At 44.4% G+C, this 26,476-nt stretch overlaps 1 protein-coding gene across 1 annotated transcript in view; it reads left to right on the top strand.

The window, feature by feature from the left end:
* The window catches only part of GLP1R (glucagon like peptide 1 receptor), a 451,384-nt gene that overhangs the window by 214,514 nt on the left and 210,394 nt on the right, over positions 1-26,476 (top strand). The window contains exon 2 of the mRNA XM_063441557.1: positions 6,096-6,192. Within this exon, the coding sequence (XP_063297627.1) occupies positions 6,096-6,192 (97 nt within the window). The remainder of the gene's footprint in view (positions 1-6,095; positions 6,193-26,476) is intronic.

The following is a 26,476-nucleotide window of genomic DNA, read 5'->3' as shown; positions in this document are numbered from 1 at the left end:
ATACGTCTCATATTTAACTTAGACACAAACATTTATCAGCAAAGTAGAGGAGATGAAATACTGGGAGAAGTGTGTAGCTGAATGGACGCCTGTTATATACTTTTTATTCCCTTTGTTCAGCTGTTCGTAACCCCCTATTCGTTTACCGAACACCATCTGTGTGGTCCCTGTGTTCGCACCTTTTAACAACAGACCACCCCTTGCTGTTAACTGCAGATTGCTTGTTAAGGAAAGTGTTTCCTCTTTGTGGCCGCTGTTCATATAACCGAACGCACGTGTGCAAACAAATGGTGGACGTTTTGTCTCTTGAACGCGGGCAGCAGTACATGGTCGTCAACGGTTTGGAACTGTTTTCGGCTACACGACAAGAGTGACTCTAGTTTGGGGGTAATAGCTGCATTTTACATTTGGACATTGTAATTGCTAGAAACCTCTTTTGTCTTTTATTTATCAGCAAAGTATCACAATTCATGTGACATATAAAGATCATTCATTATCTGTATCATGTTAGCAGTAAATATTTCTGTATTTCACATGTTCATATGTTTAGCACAAGATTACACAATCTGTTTCGTTAACATTTAGGCAGATTTTAAGGCAGTGAATGATGCAATGTGTCATAATGTCACATCTCTATTTAAAAGAGATATGATTATATTGTGTAATGAAACAGACAGTAAACTGTGATTCATATATCAATAAACTGGTCGCAGTTAAACCTTTATATATAACAAGCTCCTCTTTCATGTGGAATTGATTCAGTATAATAAATCGGTAGATTTAATTCTAGATGTCTGATGTATCTGTATTTGTCTTTAAGTGTTATAAACAAACTGGAGGTGGAATATAGTGATTTAATACAATATGAGAAGGGGAGTAGACACCTGGAATAGCCCTCCAGTGGATGTAATACTGAATAACAATGACATAGAAAGTGTGGCACTCATACAATTAGAAGTCCAGGTCTGTTTTCATTTCTCCTAAGATCCCCAATTCTCTTATCTTTATCTCAAAATGACAGGATATTTAAACTGTAGAAGTGATAAAGAAAATATTTAATTTATGTAATGAAAAATGATAAATGGGGGGCGGAGCTAACGCCGGAGCCGAGCAGACGCCATTTTAGACTGCTCCTCATCTACTCCCTAAATCTCACCGAAAATCTAAAAACCACACAGACCAACACAGAAACAAACAGCAGCACCTTTATCTGGGCGACGGACTGCACCGATCGATGCCTTTTTCGTTTACACAGAGGCACACAAAACGGAAATGCAAAACTGGGGCCTACTACGCCTCACAACCACGAGGCCTGGACAAGCTCTTCGAAGGCCTACTGGAGGCACACGGCACAAGCGAGTCGGACTACTTACTAACGACACCACAGCCACACACATAATTAATGGGGTGCCGCTCCCAAAAGCCCGAGAGGGACATCAGTGTCATGCTTCAGCGACCGGCAGCATCAAAAACACAGCCAGTGGAGACCGATGAACCACCGGCACCCGCACCCTCGAGCCCTAACGGGTACACCTCACCCCCTTCACCACCTGAGCATACCTCGAGCCTCCAACTCACCGACTGTTCGGCCCCGACCACCAAAGGGGACCTCAAACTGCTCCTCACAGACCTGCACAAGATGATGGAGGCAGACGGGGCGCTTCTCAGAAAGGAGATACAAGCCAACTCCGTCCGCATACAAGCGACGGAAGACGGAGTCAAGTCCACTCAGGCCGCAATGTCCTCCCTGAGCAGCTCAGTAGAACAAGTTTACACCCAGCAGTTCCACCTGTCCCAGAGAGTGACTAACCTTGAAGACCAACAACGCCGCAATAATATAAAGATACGCGGCATACCGGCAGACACAAAGGCAGAGGAACTGCCCTATTACATGAGGAGGCTGCTGGCGTCCATCATGTCACCCGCGGTGGCTAAGAAAATTGCATTAACCAGCATATACCGCCTAACTAACACACTCAATTCCTCTTCCACCATGCCAAGAGATGTCATAATTCAATGCTCCTCTACCACAGACAAAGCCCAAATAATGGCGGCGATCCGAGGCAAGACACCCCTGCAGTTCGAAGGCACATACCTGAACTTTTTTCAAGATCTTTCCAAAACGACCCTGCAGTGGCGCAGATCCCTGGGAACAGTAACAGCCCGCCTCCGATCCGCAGGGATACCCTACAGATTGGGAACGACGGGCTCCATAGGGGTGACCCATAACGGAGCAACACACACACTCCACTCAATAGCCGACTCACAGACATTCCTAGCAGCTCTGGGACTAACACAACCAGGCACTGAAGCACCGACAGAAGCAGCCAGTAGCAGCTGGGATCCAACAAACATCGAACCCTTTGTGCCCAGAGGCTGAAACTAGCAAGGGACTTGACTAGCTAGATCTCAAACGGAACTCGTACCGACACACAGGTCTTGAGAACTGAGAAAAGAGCCAAGAATGGCGACTACATTGTTGTTTTATTTTACTCATGTCTAGTTACCAGTTTGTCATTTTATATACACAGATAAAATATGACACACACAGCAGACCAAGTCTGACAGATTGACAGCATACACCTTTATGCCACCTTTAGAACTCTCTCTAAGGATATTGATACCTTAGAGAGAGTTCAGAGAAGGGCTTCTAAACTGGTTCATGGATTGCAGGATAAAACTTACCAGGAAAGGTTAAAGGATCTTAACATGTATAGCTTGGAGGAAAGACGAGACAGGGGGGATATGATAGAAACATTTAAATACATAAAGGGAATCAACACAGTAAAGGAGGAGACTATATTTAAAAGAAGAAAAACTACCACAACAAGAGGACATAGTCTTAAATTAGAGGGACAAAGGTTTAAAAATAATACCAGGAAGTATTACTTTACTGAGAGGGTAGTGGATGCATGGAATAGCCTTCCAGCTAAAGTGGTAGAGGTTAACACAGTAAAGGAGTTTAAGCATGCATGGGATAGGCATAAGGCTATCCTAACTATAAGATAAGGCGAGAGACTAATGAAAGTATTTAGAAAATTGGGCAGAGTAGATGGGCCGAATGGTTCTTATCTGCCGTCACATTCTATGTTTCTATGTTTCAAGTGAGATTTTAAAAACCCCTCCCCCCAGCCAGCCCCTAGGTAAGGGGTACACTACCAAGCAGAGAGAGGGGCCACAACTCCGTTCACAAGACACTAAAACCAGACAGACGTCTGATAAACAACACATAACATGGCACCCCGATCTCACAGAGCAAGCCTGACTAAACCTGCACTCTCACAACAGTGCGGAACAACCCAACTCACCCCGCGACAACACAGCCTGCACAACAGCATCCCCATCCGGGCCCCTCGGACCAAACCACAATCACACAGATACCCACAATTAGGACACCTCAACCCGACAACCCGGAGAGACCAATCCACGTAAATAACACACAAAAAATGATGCGGACACGCTGTCTTCCACCACACTTAACGTTGTTTAAGAGCCTTGTATAACTATGATGTTTAACACAGACAAATGTTCATGATAAATGTGCTCTGCAAAAATAAAGAATTAAAAAAAAATGATAAATGTATTATTTATTATAGCAACTCAGATACAAAGGATATTATAGTAAAGGTGAATATAGAGGATAATTTAAAAAAAAAAAAAGGCACAAAAATTAGGTGCTCTCTGTATTCTACAAAAATGGCTGCAGTAGATCTTACAAGGATTCCCCAACCTTGTGATAGTATAAAGATAAAACAAACAATAGATAAACCACACCTAGAAACAGGTAACCCTTAAGTGTAATCACACAATACATTTTTTTTAAATAGGCCCTTACGCTCTGCTGAAGACTTACGTCTATCTTCTGTCCATACTCCCACCACTGATCCTCACCTTCAAGACTTCTCCAGGGTTGCACCATCCCTGTGGAACTCGCTTCCCTCCTCCATTAGATGCACACCCAGTCTCCACTACTTCAAAAAAATCATTAAAAACCCACTTCTTCATAAAAGCGTATCATGTAACTGTTAATAGCTCCCGACTGATTCCTCTCTTGCAACTGTCATTAGTCTAATACTATCCTCACCTTTTTGTGTCACTTTACCCCACTCCCTCTAGTATGTAAGCTCATTGAGCAGGGCCCTCAACCCCTCTTTTCCTGTGCGTCCAGTTGTCTGGCTACGACTACATGTTTGTTTGTCCACCCACTGTAAAACGCTGCGGAATTTGTTGGCACTATATAAATAATAACATAATAATAATAATAACATGTATCAATAGGGGTTTTCCCCTGTGCAGTACCAGATATCTCAAAATAAGAAAAAAAGTAGGTATTCAACTTACATGGTGCAGCCTATTTAGGATTCTTTTAAGATTATTGTTTTGGTCCATGCTCTGCACCATGTAAGTAGGATATTTGTTTTTTATTTTGCACAGTTATTGTTTTCATCTCCACTTTTGTTTCCACGTACCATTTGCTTCTTGGAGAGATACCATCACTACTGCTGATTATATATCCTGAGATGGGGATTATACAATCTACACTGAATACAGCAGAGCTCTTACAAGCTCTAACGAGTGTCCTTTCACTACACTACACAAGCTCTAACGAGTTTCCTTTCGCTACACTATTACATTTTAGTTACCTAAAAAAAAAATATTGCACTATTATTGAGATTGTTTTTTTCTTTCTTTGAGATATCTCGCATTGCACAAGGACAAAACCCTATTGATACGTGAATGGATATGTTTTTATTGTGTGATTACACTTAAGGGCTCTCTGTATCTAGGTGCGGGATATAGAGGAAAATAAACAGCAAATTGATGTAGTATTTTCCTGCTGCTGATCTAAAATATTGTGAAATTATTGATCAAAGTAGAATTTGGATTTTAGTCAATCTTGCATAAAAAAACAGAAACCAGAAACCTCCTATAGAAGTTACTTTCATACTTTACTTAGCATCTGATTGCAAATTAAACAATAATTTAGATGGAATTGTATCACCTACATTTAATAACGTGCTATCTTAGATCAGCGTACAATGTTTTTATTGGGTAGGTTTTACAATGTATATATTGGCGAGCCACACATAGCCTTAATGCTTTCAATGCCAGACTGTGCATGAAACATTATTACAGAATGATATTTCACATTCTCTCAATCAGTGAATTACATGGGAGCAATGGACTACTATAATAATGACCAGACAATAAATATGTGTAAAAAGGTGCTCTGAGGGAGTTCTTTACATGGCACAAAACACATTAGCATCTCCCTTTTTTGTGCCCCCTGCACATTATGTCCAAATATTATTCTGTTTTTGAATAAAGGATAATTTTAATCCACTTGATTGAGTACAACATTAAATTATTGTATGTAGGACCTGGCGCTGGTGTTGCATTGTATATAAAGGTGCTTCCCTAGTGATCATGCGATCTATACCCAAAATTCCCCAACTTTCAAAGTGACTGAGCTGTACATATACTAAAAGTTCTCAACAGTAAAGCTTATAAAACGGGCTTCAATATGTTCCACTTGCAGAGCATAAAAGGATTGCTCTGATGTCATATAGTGACATGGTCTATTACAAATTACTCCTTCCCTTGTTTTCCTGTACATCCTTTCCGACAGCAAATGTATAATGTTAGCACCAAAGATGATATATATATATATAGTGTATTATCTTCTATATGATATATTGAACAGAATATGCAATATGGTAACACACTCACATGTAAAGGAGCCTTTTGATATCAGCTGATATTAGCCTCGGAGTCCCCACCCACCTTCCTGATACCCTGTACATATATTCAGAGAGTAGAGGGTCCAAGCTCCAGATTATCTCTCCATCAGAATGTACTATAACACAAACCCCCAATAATATAAAAATAACAATATCAAGGTTACGCTCCCTTTGAAACATGTTTGAACGGTGAACAAAGTTTCGGTTTCCTCGGGTGGAATACTATAATAGTAAGGGCATTCCTTGTGAATCTGTATGATGAGTTTGCTGCCAGGGAAGCGTTGTTATGTGCATTTCTTTCTGTTACTTAGTAAATATTGTATTAATCAGAATGTGCTTTGCTTTCTTTCATAGAGTTCCACCGTGTCCCTCTCTGATACCGTGCAGAAATGGAGGGAATACCGACAGCAATGTCTAAGCAGCTTCCTCCAGACACCTTCCGCCTTGACTGGTGAGCCTCATGCTGACACTGGGTTATCAATAAATGTGATCCGTCCTGTCAATAGAAATACAACACGTAACAACAACAAACACACTGGTAGAAATTAATAGAAGATATACATTTATTTTCCATTAATCACAATATCCTGTTTAGTAAATAAACCCGTAATCAAGCCAGCTGACAGCCATATTGGATATTTCATCTCCATTTTGGAACCGGGCCACTGTTTAATGAATTGACCACTTTCATAGAGTAGATTCAGTTGATGTCCAAAAACGTTGCTTCCGGTTGCTCCTTTCTGATTCTGATATTAAAGGACGAGTCCCCTCACATCCCGGCTGGATTGTACTTTATAAAAGGTGTTAATTTCTATGTTACATAAGAGCATTTATAAATCAATGAAGGTACGCCTCTCTGGTTGTCAATCAAACAGCCCGTGATCTTCGCTGTCTCTCCCATTAGCTCCACTAAGAGCGTGCTCTAGGCATTCTGTGAACTTGCGTGTGCTCATGCATTGCTTGTTCACAGACCCCATGTAAGCCCTGCATCCTTCTTGCCCACAGGAAGCTGCGCACGCATGCATTGCTTGTTCACAGACCCCATGTAAGCCCTGCATCCTTCTTGCCCACAGGAAGCTGCGCACGCATGCTTGGTTCTCAGAATCAGCTGGCTGACATAGGGAAAACAGCATGTAAAACATTAGAGAATCCAACTCAATACAAAATGTTACATTTTCAATTGGGCTTGTGGATGTATTGTAGTCATGTAGCAACAGAGGAAAGAAGAACAACCGCAGTCACATAAAAAAAAAACAATAATTTTATCTACTCATTGCAACTCCTTAAAGGACCACTCTAGTGCCAGGAAAACATACTCGTTTTCCTGGCACTAGAGTGCCCTGAGGGTGCCCCCACCCTCAGGGACCCACTCCCGCCGGGCTCTAGGGGAAGGTGTCAGGATCGGGACAGGGATCCAACACGCAAAGTACAAACAGGACAGGGTACGTATACCGGACCTTAGAATGGCCGGACTAACGTACGGAGAGTAAAGAGAATGGTCAGAAACAAGCCGAGGTCGAGGGAACGAGAGGACAGGTGAGCGAGGAACAAGCCGGGTCAAGGATACCAGAGGGAAACAGAGTAAGTCAAACTAGCCGGGTCGGAACCAAAGGAATAACTGAAATCACCAGAGCACTGTGTGACTAGACAGGCTAGAACCACGACAGGGCAATGAGTGAATGGGAGAAACAGGTTTAAATACCCTGGTTACAGTGAGTATACCCGCCTCCGACGAGTCCTGAGTGGCTTCCAGTCACTTGAGTGACAGATCGGTCCGGACTGACGTCATGACGTCGGGCAGCGTGCGTGACGTCATAAAATGAGACGGATCCCTCGTGGCCGGCGTGAGAGTGTCTAGGAGAGCCGCGAGGGATGGAGGAAGCCGACCTGCTGGAGGAGTAAACCCTGACAGAAGGAAGGGGTTAAACTTACCTCTTTCTCCAGCGCCGGGCGGGGAGCTCTACTCCTCCTCCTCTTCTTCCTTGTGACGTCATCGGCTGAATGCGCATGCGCGGCAGGAGCCGCGCTCGCATTCAGCCAGTCGCATAGGAAAGCATTCATAATGCTTTCCTATGGACGCTTGCGTGCTCTCACTGTGATTTTCACAGTGAGAAGCGCGCAAGCGCCTCTAGCGGCTGTCAGTGAGACAGCCACTAGAGGCTCTGGAGGCTGGCTTAACCCTCAGAATAAACATAGCAGTTTCTCTGAAACTGCTATGTTTATAAAAAAAAGGGTAAAAGCTAGCTGGACCTGGCACCCAGACCACTTAATTAAGCTGAAGTGGTCTGGGTGCCTAGAGTGGTCCTTTAAGGAATCTGTCATAAATATTACACAGTATCCAAACAGTTACATTACAGACACATTGATACATCTGGACAATTACAGACACATTGATACATCTGGACGATTACAGACACATTGATACGTTTGAACAATTACAGACACATTGATACGTCTGGACAATTACAGACACGTTGATACGTCTGAACAATCACAGACACGTTGATACGTCTGAACAATCACAGACACGTTGATACGTCTGAACAATTACAGACACGTTGATACGTCTGAACAATCACAGACACGTTGATACGTCTGAACAATTACAGACAAGTTGATACGTCTGAACAATCACAGACACAATTATACGTCTGAACAATTACAGACACATTTATACGTCTGAACAATCACAGACACGTTGATACGTCTGAACAATCAGACACGTTGATACGTCTGAACAATCAGACACGTTGATACGTCTGAACAATCACAGACACATTGATACGTCTGAACAATTACAGACACGTTGATACGTCTGAACAATCACAGACAAGTTGATACGTCTGAACAATCACAGACATGTTGATACGTCTGAACAATTACAGACATGTTGATACGTCGTAACAATTACAGACACATTGACAGCTCATTACAGTTGACTTCTATTAGAAAGGTATGAGTGTGTAACTGTAGAATGAGACAAGGACTCACTATAGCTGCTGTCACTAAGTAATAGCCAATACTAACACTAATTACTAACAGTAATGTCACCTAATACTCACTTTCAATGTATGTGTGTACATGTGTATACAGTCTAAGAAATTATATTGAATTAAAATGTATGTATTAGGCTAGGGCACAGTCCAATTTAAAAAAGCACATGTATTGCCCGGGATTTTTAATATTCTCTTTACTAATCCTACATATTGAAGCATTATGTGTTTGTGAGATCTGAAAAAAATGAAATAGAATGTAGAAATTCGCACAGCTACATTTACCTCTATACTGGACCTGCGTGCATCCACCTTGGCTCCCTGTCAATCATTGTTTGAAACTCCGCCCATGGCACCTGTCAGTCAGCATACAGAGAGCGCGGAGAGGAGAAAAACAGAAGCAATGATTCTATTTCTCTTCCCACGATGCAATGCAGGCTGTGCCAGGACTAAACTGGATTGTGAGGTCAACTAATAACTCTTTAATAGGAAAGAAATTGGATCATCATATGAAAAATATGTTAACACATCTGATTTTCAGTGTTTTATTGAATTATGTAATTTTCAGAGAACCGATGGGGTCACTTTAAAAAGATCAAATTCCACTCCTGGGATTTAATTCTTATCTTGTCTTTTCATTTTACAAGTACATTCTCCATTATGTTCCTACTTTAACATTTTTCATTTCAGCATCTAATGACATTTGAAAATACATTTCTGGATCACTTTAAAAAAACACATTTTAAAGCAGTTTAACATCAGTGGTCTTATGTTTGCTGAAGACTGCTAGTATTTAGGATCCACGAACCTCAGATAGATGTAAAATAAGATTGCTACAGTCACTCCGAGGCTTTGCAATAGTTTTCAAGATGATTAATCTGCATGTAAACCCTGCCCCTGTCAAACAAGCCAGCCATCACTGAAACGGGCTGCGATGGCAGATCTCGAGCATAATACGTTGTCTATTATACGGGCATGACAATAACTCTGAGTGTCTGAAACCCAAGATAATCGGCTGATAAGTGAGGGGAGCATTTATCTCCATTGGTTGAGATGTTGTCACTCTATGTAATGATTATCGGAGCACGTCACTCAGAAGCCTGGCACTTTAATAAATCTAAATCGGACACATTAACTCATTTAATATGCTGGAATGAGGATATATGGCTCTCAAAGAGGACAGAGTGGTGAGGCCTCGCTTTGTTAATTTAACAGCTGTGCCCGCTATGCTGCATGAAAGCGTTACATATTCATAGTGACAAGCTTGGAAAAAAAAAAAAAGAGACTGGCGCCATTGAAAGATGAGTAAAGGCGGGTGCCAACCTTCTGCCGAAGGAAAACTTGTATTTACACTCAAGGAGATGGGTACAGGCCAAACGCGGCCGTTAATTTCCATGAGTCCGCTGACATGACTTGTCTGGCCAGCTAAATGTTCCTTTTATGAAATGAAAAGAAGATGCTGTAAAAATGTTTTCTACATACTTTAAGTGGTGGACTCTTCACCTGCAAGGAGGAACGAGAGACGAGAAAATAATTGAGCAGCAAACTTTACAGAGCGGGTGTCCACAAAAAATTAAATCAAAACATAAATGATATTTTATTTTTAACAAAATCAGCCAACTTTTACTTAAATAAACGTTAAATAACTGGCAGCTAAATTATACTTAAATACACATTCTAAAATAATTAAGTATAAAATACCAATGATGCAGTGATATAAGCAGTGGTCCTATAATAATACAGTCATTGTTCGTGTTTACTGCTTACAAGATCACAAGGAACCCACATTACCAGAAAAGGGCTGGTAGGACGATACATTCAGAGGCGGCTCTAGACTTTATGAGGCCTTAGGCGAAATGCAAACATGAGGCCCCACTAACAAAAAAGTGTCTGACAGAGAGTATCCTTGTGTGTGCGAATGTATGTCTCTGTGAGCATGTTTGTGTTTTTGTCTGAGACCCTATGTGTATGGGGTAGCTGATGGTGAGAGGGAGCGGGGGGTGTGATGGTGAGAGGGAGTGGACGGTGATGGTGAAAGGGAGCGGGGGGTTGATGGTAATGTGAGAGGGAGCAGGGGGTGATAGTAATGTGAGAGTGAGAGGGGGTAATGTGAGAGTGAGGCGGTTAATGTGAGAGTGAGGGGGTTAATGTGAGAGTGAGGGGGGTTAATGTGAGAGTGAGAGGGGGTAGTGTGAGAGTGAGAGGGGGGTAATGTGAGAGTGAGAGGGGGGTAATGTGAGAGTGAGGGGGGTTAATGTGAGAGTGAGAGGGGGTAATGTGAGAGTGAGAGGGGGTAATGTGAGAGTGAGAGGGGGGTAATGTGAGAGTGAGAGGGGGGTAATGTGAGAGTGAGAGGGGGTAATGTGAGAGTGAGAGGGGGTAATGTGAGAGTGGGGCGCATAATGTGAGAGTGGGGCGCATAATGTGAGAGTGGGGCGCATAATGTGAGAGTGGGGGGGTAATGTGAGAGTGGGGGGTAATGTGAGAGTGAGAGGGGGTAATGTGAGAGTGAGAGGGGGTAATGTGAGAGTGAGAAGGGGTGATGTGAGAAGGAGGGGGTGATGGTGAGTGGGGGGAAGCTGAGGGTGGTGACGGAGGGTTATGCTGAGGGTGGTGATGCTGAGGGTGGTGGGGGGTAATGCTGAGGGTGGTGAGGGGTGATGCTGAGGGTGGTGATGCTGAGGGTGGTGGGGGGTGATGCTGAAGGTGGTGGGGGGAGTGATGCTGAGGGGTGGTGAAGCTGAGGGTGGGGTGAGGCTGAGGGTGGTGGGGGGTGAAGCTGAGGGTGGTGGGGGGTGAAGCTGAGGGTGGTGGGGGGTGATGGTGGTGGGGGTGATGGTGACGGTGGTGGTGGGTGTAGCTGAGGGTGGTGGGGGTGAGGCTGAGGGTGGTGGGGGTGATGGTGGGGAGGGGTGATGGTGAGGGTGGTGGGGGTGATGGTGGTGGGTTGTGATGGTGGTGGGGGTTAAGCTGAGGGTGGTGGGGGGTGAGGCTGAGGGTGGTGGGGGGTGAGGCTGAGGGTGGTGATGGTGGGTGATGGTGGTGGGGAATGAGGCTGAGGTTGGTGGGGGGTGATGGTGACGGTGGTGGGGGGGTGAAGCTGATGGTGGTGGTGGGTGTAGCTGAGGGTGGTGGGGGTGATGGTGGGGAGGGGTGATGGTGAGGGTGGTGGGGGTGATGGTGGTGGGTGGTGAGGCTGAGGGTGGTGGGGGTGAGGCTGAGGGTGGGGAGATGGTGATGTGAGAGGGAGCAGGGGGTGATAGTAATGTGAGAGTGAGAGGGGGTAATGTGAGAGTGAGGCGGTTAATGTGAGAGTGAGGCGGTTAATGTGAGAGTGAGGGGGTTAATGTGAGAGTGAGGGGGTTAATGTGAGAGTGAGGGGGTTAATGTGAGAGTGAGGGGGTTAATGTGAGAGTGAGGGGGGTTAATGTGAGAGTGAGGGGGGTTAATGTGAGAGTGAGGGGGGTTAATGTGAGAGTGAGAGGGGGGTAATGTGAGAGTGAGAGGGGGGTAATGTGAGAGTGAGAGGGGGGTAATGTGAGAGTGAGAGGGGGGTAATGTGAGAGTGAGGGGGGTTAATGTGAGAGTGAGAGGGGGTAATGTGAGAGTGGGGCACGTAATGTGAGAGTGGGGGGGTAATGTGAGAGTGGGGGGGTAATGTGAGAGTGAGAAGGGGTGATGTGAGAAGGAGGGGGTGATGGTGAGTGGGGGGAAGCTGAGGGTGGTGACGGAGGGTTATGCTGAGGGTGGTGATGCTGAGGGTGGTGGGGGGTAATGCTGAGGGTGGTGAGGGGTGATGCTGAGGGTGGTGATGCTGAGGGTGGTGGGGGGTGATGCTGAGGGGGGTGATGCTGAAGGTGGTGGGGGGAGTGATGCTGAGGGGGGTGGGGGGTGAAGCTGAGGGTGGTGGGGGGTGAAGCTGAGGGTGGTGGGGGGTGATGGTGGTGGGGGTGACGGTGGTGGTGGGTGTAGCTGAGGGTGGTGGGGGTGAGGCTGAGGGTGGTGGGGGTGATGGTGGGGAGGGGTGATGGTGAGGGTGGTGAGGGGTGATGGTGGTGGGGGTTAAGCTGAGGGTGGTGGGGGGTGAGGCTGAGGGTGGTGATGGTGGGTGATGGTGGTGGGGAATGAGGCTGAGGTTGGTGGGGTGTGATGGTGACGGTGGTGGGGGGGGTGAAGCTGATGGTGGTGGTGGGTGTAGCTGAGGGTGGTGGGGGTGATGGTGGGGAGGGGTGATGGTGAGGGTGGGGAGGGGTGATGGTGAGGGTGGTGGGGGTGATGGTGGTGGGTGGTGAGGCTGAGGGTGGTGGGGGTGAGGCTGAGGGTGGGGAGATGGTGGTGGGGGTGAGGCTGAGGGTGGGGTGATGGTTGTGGGGTGAGGCTGAGGGTGGTGGGGGGTGAGGCTGAGGGTGGTGATGGTGGGTGATGGTGGTGGGGAATGAGGCTGAGGTTGGTGGGGGGTGATGGTGACGGTGGTGGGGGGGGTGAAGCTGATGGTGGTGGTGGGTGTAGCTGAGGGTGGTGGGGGTGATGGTGGGGAGGGGTGATGGTGAGGGTGGGGAGGGGTGATGGTGAGGGTGGTGGGGGTGATGGTGGTGGGTGGTGAGGCTGAGGGTGGTGGGGGTGAGGCTGAGGGTGGGGAGATGGTGGTGGGGGTGAGGCTGAGGGTGGGGTGATGGTTGTGGGGTGAGGCTGAGGGTGGTGGGGGGTGAGGCTGAGGGTGGTGATGGTGGGTGATGGTGGTGGGGAATGAGGCTGAGGTTGGTGGGGGGTGATGGTGACGGTGGTGGGGGGGTGAAGCTGATGGTGGTGGTGGGTGTAGCTGAGGGTGGTGGGGGTGAGGCTGAGGGTGGTGGGGGTGATGGTGGGGAGGGGTGATGGTGAGGGTGGTGGGGGTGATGGTGGTGGGTGGTGAGGCTGAGGGTGGTGGGGGTGAGGCTAAGGGTGGGGAGATGGTGGTGGGGGTGAGGCTGAGGGTGGGGTGATGGTTGTGGGGTGAGGCTGAGGGTGGTGGGGGGTGAGGCTGAGGGTGGTGATGGTGGGTGATGGTGGTGGGGAATGAGGCTGAGGTTGGTGGGGGGTGATGGTGGGGGGGTGAAGCTGATGGTGGTGGTGGGTGTACCTGAGGGTGGTGGGGGTGATGGTGGTGGGGGTGAGGCTGAGGGTGGTGGGGGTGATGGTGGGGAGGGGTGAAGCTGAGGGTGGTGGGGGTGATGGTGGTGGGTGGTGAGGCTGAGGGTGGTGGGGGGTGAGGCTGAGGGTGGGGAGATGGTGGTGGGGGTGAGGCTGAGGGTGGGGTGATGGTGGTGGGGTGAGGCTGAGGGTGGTGGGGGGTGAGGCTGAGGGTGGTGATGGTGGGTGATGGTGGTGGGGAATGAGGCTGAGGTTGGTGGGGGGTGATGGTGACGGTGGTGGGGGGGTGAAGCTGATGGTGGTGGTGGGTGTACCTGAGGGTGGTGGGGGTGATAGTTGTGGGGGTGAGGCTGAGGGTGGTGGGGTTGATGGTGGTGGGGGGTGAAGCTGAGGTGGTGGGGGGTGATGGTGAGGGTGGGGGTGAGGCTGAGGGTGGTGGGGTTGATGGTGGTGGGGGGTGAAGCTGAGGGTGGTGGGGGTGAGGCTGAGGGTGGTGGGGGTGATGGTGGTGGTGAGGCTGAGGGTGGGGTGGTGGGGGTGAGGCTGAGGGTGGTGGGGGTGATGGTGGTGGGGGGTGAAGCTGAGGGTGGTGGGGGTGATGGTGGTGGGGGTGAGGCTGAGGGTGGTGGGGGTGATGGTGGTGGTGAGGCTGAGGGTGGGGTGGTGGGGGTGAGGCTGAGGGTGGTGGGGGTGATGGTGGTGGGGGTTGAAGCTGAGGGTGGTGGGGGTGATGGTGATGGTGGGGGGGGGTGATGGTGGGGGGGTGAAGCTGAGGCTGGTGGGGGTGATGGTGGTGGGGGGTGAAGCTAAGGGTGGTGGGGGTGAGCCTACCTTTCCCTGGTGGTCCAGTGGGCTCCCTGGTGGTCCGGTGGCCCCTGCTCCCGGTCTGCAGCTCCACAGAGCTGCAGACCGTGTAATCTCGCGAGATTCAGAGCGTTGCCGTGGTAACCCGCGGCAACGCTCTGATTGGCCAATTCTCGCGAGTCACATGGTCTGCAGCTCTGCACACTGCGGAGCTGCAGACCAGTGTCTGCGGTGGCCGGCCTGGCAGCAAGGAGGGGCCTCGCACCCGGCGGCATACCGGGCAAGCCGCCGGGCCCCCTCCTGGTGTCAGGTCCTCGGTCACTGACCGAGGACCTGACACACTCTGCCAACAGGCGGTTTAGGCGGCCGCGAGACCCCAGCCAGCGCGAGGACTTAGGCGGCCGCCAAAAACCGCCTAATTAGAGAGCCGCCTCTGGATACATTGGAATATAGAAGACAAATCAGCTTCACACTGGGCATTTACATAAACTAGTCACACTCCACTCATGCACGTCTCAGTATAAGAAGTAAAATTGTGTCAATGCAACTGTTAATTCCCGCAGGCACATTCCAGGTTGGATTTCACGTGTTCTGGGTATAAAGAAATTATATGGATACTGCATTTAAATTATGCAAAAATAATCACTTGAAAATAATAAAAAAGATAATCAAATTTGAGGTTTCTGCACTTGCTTTATGGCGTTTGAAGTGAGGTCTCGTCAGATCAGGAAGTGATGTCTTTCTAAGCAGTGGATACAATCACAGCAAGTGTTCTACTGAAGAAAGCCAACAGTCGATCTACAACTTCCAGAGTTCTTAGTCATGACATCACGTATAGCACTGGCAGTATTTTTAGAACAAAAAAAAGGAAACACTGCATTTTGTGAAGAAGGAAGAGATGGAAATAGTGGATTTAGGGAACAAAATGAATTATTATTTGGTATGCTGTGCATGTGGAACATATGTCCCAAGTGTCCCTATTTTCTAGGAGCTCCATATTGTTGGTATGTTTGAGTGTATAACAGAGCTCCACAGCAATAATACTCCCAGTAATGTGTCTGAGTGTGTAACAGAGCTCCACAGCAATAATACTCCCAGTAATGTGTCTGAGTGTATAACAGAGCTCCCCAGCAATAATACTCCCAGTAATGTGTCTGGGTGTATAACAGAGCCCCACAGCAATAATACTCCCAGTAATGTGTCTGAGTGTATAACAGAGCTCCACAGCAATAATACTCCCAGTAATGTGTCTGGGTGTATAACAGAGCCCCACAGCAATAATACTCCCAGCAATGTGTCTGAGTGTATAACAGAACCCCACAGTAATAATACTCCCAGTAATGTGTCTGAGTGTATAACAGAGCTCCACAGCAATAATACTCCCAGTAATGTGTCTGAGTGTATAACAGAGCTCCACAGCAATAATACTCCCAGTAATGTGTCTGGGTGTATAACAGAGCTCCACAGCCATAATACTCCCAGTAATGTGTCTGAATGTATAACAGAGCTCCCCAGCAATAATACTCCCAGTAATGTGTCTGGGTGTATAACAGAGCCCCACAGCAATAATACTCCCAGTAATGTGTCTGAGTGTATAACAGAGCTCCACAGCAATAATACTCCCAGTAATGTGTCTGTGTGTATAACAGAGCTCCACAGCCATAATACTCCCAGTAATGTGTCTGAATGTATAACAGAGCCCCACAGCAATAATACTCCCAGTAATGTGTCTGAATGTATAACAGAGCTCCCCAGCAATAATACTCCCAGTAATGTGTCTGGGTGTATAACAGAGCCCCACAGCAATAATACTCCCAGTAATGTGTCTGAGTGTATAACAGAGCTCCACAGCAATAATACTCCCAGTAATGTGTCTGGGTGTATAACAGAGCCCCACAGCAATAATACTCCCAGTAATGTGTCTGAGTGTATAACAGAGCTCCACAGCAATAATACTCCCAGTAATGTGTCTGTGTGTATAACAGAGCTCCACAGCAATAATACTCCCAGTAATGTGTTTGAGTGTATAACAGAGCTCCACAGTAATAATACTCCCAGTAATGTGTCTGAGTGTATGACAGAGCTCAACAGCAATAATACTCCCAGTAATGTGTCTGAGTGTATAACAGAGCTCCACAGCAATAATACTCCCAGTAATGTGTCTGGGTGTATAACAGAGCCCCACAGCAATAATACTCCCAGTAATGTGTCTGTGTGTATAACAGAGCTCCACAGCAATAATACTCCCAGTAATGTGTCTGAGTGTATAACAGAGCTCCACAGCAATAATACTCCCAGTAATGTGTCTGTGTGTATAACAGAGCTCCACAGCAATAATACTCCCAGTAATGTGTTTGAGTGTATAACAGAGCTCCACAGCAATAATACTCCCAGTAATGTGTCTGAGTGTATAACAGAGCTCCACAGCAATAATACCCCCAGTAATGTGTCTGAGTGTATAACAGAGCCTCACAGCAATAATACTCCCAGTAATGTGTCTGAGTGTATAACAGAGCTCCACAGCAATAATTCTCCCAGTAATGTGTCTGAGTGTATAACAGAGCTCCACAGCAATAATACTCCCAGTAATGTGTCTGAGTGTATAACAGAGCTCCACAGCAATAATACTCCCAGTAATGTGTCTGAGTGTATAACAGAGCTCCACAGCAATAATACTCCCAGTAATGTGTCTGGGTGTATAACAGAGCTCCACAGCAATAATACTCCCAGTAATGTGTCTGAGTGTATAACAGAGCTCCACAGCAATAATACTCCCAGTAATGTGTCTGAGTGTATACAGAGGGCCACAGTAATAATACTCCCAGTAATGTGTCTGACTGTATAACAGAGCTCCACAGCAATAATACTCCCAGTAATGTGTCTGAGTGTATAACAGAGCCCCCCAGCAATAACACTCCCAGTAATGTGTCTGAGTGTATAACAGAGCCCCCCAGCAATAACACTCCTAGTAATGTGTCTGAGTGTATAACAGAGCTCCTATGGGGGAGGTACTGAATCAATTCTGACGCATTTTGTGCCTGTACTGGCACTTCCTCAGAGAAGCCTCTAAGGTCTCTCTTAATAAAATGTCTCTGTTTTACTGTTTCTCAAGTAAATTATTCCCCAATTAAAAAACAAAACAAAAAAAACATCCTTAGAGTGGAGATGTTGTTAGCATGTTCAATTTCCCCTTTCCATTTAATCTGGGTTTTTATCAGTGGTGGGTAAAATCTTATTAGGCAACCCAGCTGGCACTGCCAGGATTAAGATTATTTTATTATAGTTTAATATCAGGGGAATCAGTGTGGGCAGAATAATCAGCTTTTTAGGTTTAAGGTTTTAATTAGGGGTAATGGGTTTAGAACAATGCATAGTTCCGGGTGTAGCTGATATAATGTATCAGTTGTCCTCTACTCTACAATGACGTCCACAGGAGCCCTGAACTATGTATTTTGTTATAATTATTTCTGATTAACCCATTCAGGTTGTCTTCTGATATCATGTAGTGGAAACGTAGGAGCATAAATGTGATCACTAAAGAATAAAATGTGTGTTCAAATTCCCTCAAATTCCAGGCTTTCCCATGGTGACAAGGTCTATAACACCCACAGACTCCTGTGATCATGGCAGTTTGAGTTTATGAATTCTCTGACATTTACAACCACACTCTAAACAGCCGAGTGGTAATTGAAGCAAGAGCATTTCAATAGTTTTTCAGATCTTTTATTAGCCAGTTTTATGAGGTGCCATTTAAATAGGTTAAACAATTCAATTAACTACTTGATAATTAGGCCAATTTCTTAATAACCCCTAGGTGCTTATTTACATAAACGTGAGGATTTAGCGATGATAAAGTTTTGCAATTGGCGATAGAGTAATTGAAGGTGTGAGCAAATGAGTTTCTAATAAACCCTGTGGTTAGTGAATCAGGCAGGGATCAGCTCATTAATGGTTGGTTTTCATGCATTTCTTTAGCCTTTTAATTATAGAACTGTAGGTTGGATCAACATGTGAGCCCAATAACGAAGCAGGAGATAAAGAGTAACAGGTATTTAATAGTAGTAATGTTCAGTCCGGTATCTGTAATATCCTGTAAAGGTTATTTCATTAAAGTTTGTAGAGTTGTTCTGATATCAAGCAATAGGTGGTACGGTGGCTTGGTCAGGGAAGATCACTGGGAGAGGAAATTTATATGTTGAGCTTTGGAGTGTTATCCATTAGACTAGGAGATTAGGTTTGGTCTGAAATTCTGCCGGGTTTTGGATGATTTGGATTTCCAAACTCTGGACCAAAATGTATCTGAATTCAGAAATAATAGAATACTGTGATAGGCGAGCTATTTCGGTTGATTCGGAATTCATTTTGAGGGACATGCTGCTAGTAGCCACTGCCACATAACACCAACTTTGATCCACTAATTGTTTTTGTTAAAGGGACACTATAGGCACCCTTTTACTTTCATTTTAAGGCTTCCTTGGTAGTGTTTGGTTTGATTTGGTACGGAATTTTCTGATCTGAGCCAAATTTTTAAACGGAAATTCTTCGGAACCAAAAAATGTTGGACATCCGAACCGGATCATTTCAGAAGCCTGTTATCCATTTCCTTGACTGAGTCCTTCCAAGCTGGGGATAGGTGATGTCATCCATTTAATGCTGAGAGATGGATAAGAACCCATGCTCTAGGACTCCGTGGGGTTCAGGTGATGTCAATCTCTTGATCTAATAAAGTCACGCAGACGAGCAGCTAGGGGTCAGGTTAGCGTTGCTCATGTCCCTCGGTTTCTCAGAATGCTGCATTGCCTGCACAGACAATGGCATTTGTTATTCTATTTTGTTCCTTTTCTGTTTTAGCCTGCAGCTTTTTGTCAGTAATAAGGTACATTTCCCATTATGGTCACTGATTCATTCAGTCAAAGCGTAAAGCAGGAAAAGTCTCACGAAATCTTCTACTAAGACCAAATAATCTTCGCCGAGCACATTTCGTTCCTTTTAGAAGAATTTCAAACATTATTTGTAAATCCGTCATAACAAAATGTGTAATCAGATAATCACACAAAATATTTCTGCTACAAGCCTTTATTTCCTGAGATTTCATGAGTTTTTGAAGTGTGGAATTATTATCTCCATGATATTGAAAATTTCAGCCTTACTTTACTAACCTGGAATATAATAGGAGGCTCTGACAAGGATTAATAAACTGTTAAAGTTTGACATTGTAAAAAAATTGACTGTCGGGTTACAATATGAACTAAACACCTGCAGGGATTTAACATGATGTCCTGCAACTCAACTCAAGGTCTCTTTGAGTACACCTGCTTCCCGGGGGTCTCCCAAAAGAAAGAAGAGAAACTCGGATCTCTGCTTGTTTTCTTGTAATAAACTAATTGTCCATGTTCCATTACCATTATTCAACTTTTACCCTAAAACATGAAGGATACCATTTTAGATTCTCACCGTCATTTATAAAATTATTAACAAATTTCAGATCCTATTACAACTGTTAATGTTGATATTTTGTATTGATAAGGAAAAATCACAAGACTTATGGTAGGAAACAATTAAAGGGACACTCCAGACCACTAAAGCACTTTAGCCTCTTTTTCTCATTTTCCAAAAACTGCATATTTCAACAGTAATTGACACTTTTATAAATTAACCTGGTTACACCCACCTGGCTTTCAAGCAGACAACCGGTCCTGTTACTTCCTGGTTGTTTAGCTCAGTGGAGACTCAAAATGCAGCAATTGCCCAGAGCACCTGTCTTGCAAAGACATCTCATTGAGCTGCACTGGGAAGTCTGTGATTGGACAGACACAGAATGTCTGGGCGGGGTTTGAAGGGGAGGGCTTGTAAAGGCTGCAGACAAAAGATCTGCATGTTTTACAAAATGTTTTTAGATGTACCCCAATGAAAAATGCACAATTAAGAACATGTAAATTTTAATTTGTGGTGTATTTACTAAACAGTGATTTTTAAAAATGTATTTTGTATTTGGGTAGTGGAGTGTCCCTTTAATAAAAAGACATACGTTCTTTGGTTTCAGTACAGATTGTACGAGAGGGGACAGAAAATTGTGACTCTAGCTCTTTGAGATGTTCATCTGGTTACAGGGAAACCGTAACTTCCGTGGAAACAACACTATTGAATAAATGTTAAACAGCTTAACGTATTGTAAAGATTTAGCAAGTGACATCAGGCCAGTTCAGTGAAGATAATATTAACAATAATGGGACGTGGCAGTTCTTTGAAGGAACATTCACAATGTATTAGCTTATATTGTTAGTTTTATTTTATGTCCTCTTCCCATGTCACTCAGTGGATCAAAGACGGCTCAATGTAGACGGTGCTGAAAATCAATATGTCCTCAGTGCTATGCTATCATAGCTCTCTCCATTCTCTGGATTTATTTTCTCTTTCATTATTAACCTCCCTGGCGGTATGATTATGTCAGGAATTTTGTACCAAAAGCGGTACCATTTTTTTGCATGGAAATTTGGTGTTATGTATTGTAGGCCAGTAATTACTTTCTTAAACCTGACCAAAAGTACTCTCAGATGTGATAAAGTTCGAAACATAAAATCATGAATTATAATCGAATAAATAATATACCGGTTCCCAATTTCTGTTCCTGGAAAACTTGCTATGCAGAGTAGCTGATTGCTGCTCGTTGTAGCGATTTGTCTCCGTGACAATCTTTTCAATGACGTCATCTGTGAGAAATAATTTTAGGTATGCCAAAGGATCATTGTGCTCAACGTCTACCTTCATCCCAGGTGACCCAGTAAACGGAAATCTTGGCGGCGGTACCTCATCCATACCGCAATCATTAAGGCACCAAGTGCGCACATCACTGAGCTCGGGTGCAGAATCGTCGCTGTCGCCACTTCTCTGGTCACTGTCAGAGTCGGATGACGAATCTTGCCACGAATCGCTATCGCAGTCGCTCAATTCTGCGAGGGGCTCTGTGTCGCTGCCGCTGTCACTCATCTGATCCAAACCCGCTTTGGAGATGCTAAAGTGACGCTTTGATGCCATGGTAAAAAATTTATTTTATGGGCAGAAATTACAGCAAAAAGGGCAGGCAGGGCAGTGTAGGATGATCAAATTTCAAATCTGAGGTGATACTGTGTCAAATCTGAGGTGATACAATGTAATCTGACAGGATTTCACTGTATCACCTAACTTTATGTGTGTGTGTCACTTTTATGCTTGAAACATTTGAATTACCCGCCCAGTTCCGCCCCCATGAGCCTCTGCGGCTCACAGAGACGGAACCAGGAAGTCAGATGGAGGCATCCGCCGGGGCTCTCACTGGCAATCACAGCACGGGGGGCTTCGCTGGATCGCAAGGAGAAGGTGCCAGCTCTGTTATCTACCCCGAGCGTGACTCGGGGTTACCGCTTCTGGCAGCGAAAATTAACCCCGAGTCACGCTCGGGAATACCGCTAGCCTGGTTAAAGTAAATTATTAAAGTATTTATATTAGAATTCGAAATATAGAGCAATTATATTTGCATTATTTGTCTATTTCTCTTTATTATACAAAATCCTCATTTAGAGAAATTCAGTTTTCGACCTGTGCCTGTTAGTGTCATTAATAAACATCTTAATAATTTAAAAATGAAAGACCAGTGTGGACCAGATCAAATCCCAGCAATGTTGCTGAAGCTTAGTGTGCCAGCAGTTACTAAACCTGTCACTTCCCTTATCAATGAATCCCTGGTGTCTGGATACAAACCCAAACTTTGGAAGACTGAAAAAGTTGTACCAATCCATAAAAGTGCTGACAATACTTTGGTATCTAACTATCGCCTGATATCTTTGCTCCCGGTATTGTCAAAAAAAATCTTGGAAAAATGCGTCCACACGCAACTATGTGAATATTATCAACGATCAAATTATCTGACCCCTGATCAATCAGGCTTTCGTCCAAATCATTCGACTGCCCTCTTAAAAGTTTGCAATGACATCCAAATTGGCATGGGACAAGGAGACTTAACTGGAGCTATTTTCCTTGATTTTGCCATGGCCTTTGACACAATAGACCATGGCATTCTTTTGCAAAATCTTACAAACTCAGGCATTGGTGATCGTTCGCCAACCTGGTTTCGATCGTATTGTGTTTGTAATATTGTATCCTATTGTAACAATGCAATGCTTTGTGGACAAAGACCCAGGACATACTTGAAAACATGAGAAATCCATCCTGGTAAAATATTTAATAAAATTAATAAATATTTTATAAATAAATAAATAAATAAATCTATTATTTTTTTAGGTGAATATTCTGGATTGCACTTGTATACCCTTTGCACACCGATTTTATCTGAAATATATAAATTGGCGCATCACCAGTCTGGCTTAGCAGAAAACCTCTAAGAAGGTATAGAATCAGGAAACCGAGTGCAAGGGAAGGGGATTGCCAGTTCTCTTCCCAGAATCTTACCAGAACGTCGATAAGAAGACTATGGAAAGTCACACAAACCAGGATAGGGAAAGCATACAGTTTACAATTATATCACATTATTACATGGGAAACACTGGAATTTGGTTTCTATAGCTAGGCATTCAGATGGGATTCAGTCGTTATCTGGCTGTTTCTATTTTCGGATAACGGACACTGACACAGACGGATACCTGCTCTGATACACTGTGTATATTTCTGAGTGATCCGTTCACACGCCTCTTATATTCTCTCTCCATGGATCATGTATTACTATGACTAGAATTCAGAAGTATTCACTAGCTGAAGTTGCTATAGAAGTTCTGCAAAGTTCAGCTGCAGGGATAAAGCATGGAAGGGGGGGGGGCATGGCATCCTGGGACACGTCATTGAGATTGGAGATCTGGGTGATCTGGGTGGCTATACTGTCCCTTTAAAGGAAGCCTTGTGGTATTGTCAAGCAGGCTGTTGCTGGCTGAGCTTGTAATAAGCAGTATAAAGCGTTTACAAGCTGTAAAATATCGTGATTAGTTGCAGAACTTGCACTATCTCGTTCTGCTCAGCATGGCGCCCAGACCTGTGTCTTTAATTTATGGCTTATTAGGTGAGTTGACCATCTATAGAAGCATCTTGCAGAACACATGGACCTCTAGCTCTTGTAATTCTCTTATGCGGAGATGACAGTTTTCTTGGCACTATAGCTCCCTATAGAGCCTCCATCCCTTGCACCTCTCCACCACAGGGTACAGATGGGGTTAAAACCCCCTTCTGTCACTTACCTTAGTCCTGGTTCAGGTTCAGTCTCTGCTCCTCCCCTACGGAAATCAGCCGGTAGGGGAAACCTAATGTGTATGTGCGGCAATGGCCACGCTCGCATTAGTATTTCCCCCATGGGAAAGCATGTATAATGCTTTCCTATGGGGTTTTACATAGTTACATAGTTACATAGTTACATAGCTGAAAAGAGACTTGCGTCCATCAAGTTCAGCCTTCCTCACATATGCTTTTGCTGTTGATCCAAAAGAAGGCAAAAAACCCAGTCTGAAGTGCTTCCAATTTTGCAACAAACTAGGAAAAAATTCCTTCTTGACCCCAAAATAGCAGTCAGATGTCTCCTTGGATCAAGCAGCTATTAGCCCACTAATTAGAAATGGTATCCCTGTATGTTATGTTTTTGCAAGTATTTATCCAATTGCAATTTAAACATCTGTATAGACTCTGACAAAACCACCTCTTCCGGCAATGAATTCCATATCCTTATTGCTCTTACTGTAAAAAAAACGTTTCTTTGCCTTAGATGAAATCTCCTTTCTTCAAGCCTAAATGTGTGACCTCGTGTCCTATGTATAGCCCTGTTTATGAATAGATTTACAGATAATGGTTTATACTGGCCCCGAATATATTTGTATAATGTTATCATATCCCCTCCAAGGCGCCGTTTTTCCAAACTGAAGAGATTAAAATTTTTTAACCTTTCTTCATAACTAAAATGCTCCATTCCTTTTATCAATTTTGTAGCTCGTCTCTGCACTTTTTCTAGTGCCATGATATCCTTCTTTAGAACAGGTGCCCAAAATTGCACAGCATATTCAAGGTGTGGTCTTACCAGCGATTTATAAAGAGGCAAAATTATATTTTCATCTCGAGAATTTATGCCCCTATTTATACATGACAAAACCTTACTGGCCTTAGCAACTGCAGATTGACATTGCATATTGCTACCTAATTTGTTGTCTATAACAATTCCCAAATCCTTCTCGTGTGTGGTTATCCCTAGTTCACTACCATTTAGGGTGTAAATTGCTTGTGCATTCTTAACCCCGAAGTGCATAACTTTACATTTTTCTACGTTAAATTGCATCTGCCATTTTAGTGTCCAGTCCCCCAATCTATCCAAATCCCTCTGCAGCAAGGCAATATCCTGCTCACATTTTATTACTTTACAAAGTTTTGTGTCATCTGCAAACACTGATACATGGCTTTCAATGCCCATTTCAAGATCATTTATAAATATGTTAAATAGAAGCGGTCCCAAAACAGAACCCTGAGGGACACCACTTACCACTTTTGTCCAGCTTGAAAATGTACCATTTATGACAACTCGCTGTACTCTATCCTTAAGCCAATGTTCTACCCAAGAACAAGAATGTTCATCTAGACCAATTTCTTTTAGTTTGAAGACTAACCTATTGTGAGGAACCGTATCAAATGCCTTGGCAAAATCCAAGCAGATGACATCCACTGCAACACCCTGATCTATATTTCTACTTACTTCTTCGTAGAATGCAATTAGGTTAGTTCGACATGACCTATGTTTCATAAAACCATGCTGATTATTGCTAATTGCATAGCGTGAGGACATCCTGAGTCAGTTCGGCAAACAAAAGTTGCCTAACGACACGGAAGTCCTTCTAATGGTTGTCTGGTAGACAGCCAATAGAGATGGAATAAACCCTTAAAGGTAATCATTGAAGTTTATTAAAAGCAGCATTAATAATGTTTGCTGGGTTAAGGGACGTAGGACTGTGCACCCAGACCATTTCAATGAGCTGAAGTGATCTTGGTGCCTATAGTGTCCCTTTAAACAGTGACCAGTTAAGGAAAGCGATGCTTTGGATGCTTACTGGGCGCATGCTGCGCTGTGATTGTGAGTTTGAATTCAGAAACGTCTCATAAATAAAACAATAAGAAATGGAGACAGGAAAAGGAAAAAGTCCACACGAAGCAGTGGAATAACAAGAACCCAAATCACATACATGATGTTTACTTGGAGACCCATCTTCAACGATATAATTATCTTGGGGGCCCATTCTGAAATGTTAAAATAATAAATGTTAGAAAATATTGCAAAAAAGCACTTTCATTGCCCTTCTTGCATTGTTACAGCGGTCTCACGGGTGTTCAGAAATATTGACCTTAAATCTACAGCGGGCAGAAAGGGAGGGTAGGTACACCTTGCTCAAGACCATCAATGGGCTTACCGCAGCAAATGTCTGCATAACCTCAGGTCGTATCGCCTCTTTATAACAGAGACCAAATCTTCTTTGGAGTTTATATCTTCGCAGGCATGCAGTAAATCAGTAGGTAGGTCTATAATTTATTTTTATTATTACGGCTTGTAGACAAATATTTTGATGAAATCAGTAGGCTATAGCAAAGGTTATTTTACCAGACTAGAGGCAGTGGGTGATCTGTGAGATTAGCACTATTGACGTCACTAAGGTACTTTACATTTGTTCTTTGTGCGAGCATCGCAAAGGGTTAAGTATCTCCTGCTTCAGCTCAAAATCAAGAAAATAATTTCTTATCACGAAATAACACATTTGTTTTCGTCGGTTCCAATCACAACGCTATTTTGTTGTTGTT

This window comes from Pelobates fuscus, chromosome 2, assembly GCF_036172605.1.
Source record: "Pelobates fuscus isolate aPelFus1 chromosome 2, aPelFus1.pri, whole genome shotgun sequence".
In the NCBI taxonomy this organism is placed as follows: domain Eukaryota; kingdom Metazoa; phylum Chordata; class Amphibia; order Anura; family Pelobatidae; genus Pelobates; species Pelobates fuscus.
This window is presented reverse-complemented; position numbering and strand designations above follow the sequence as displayed.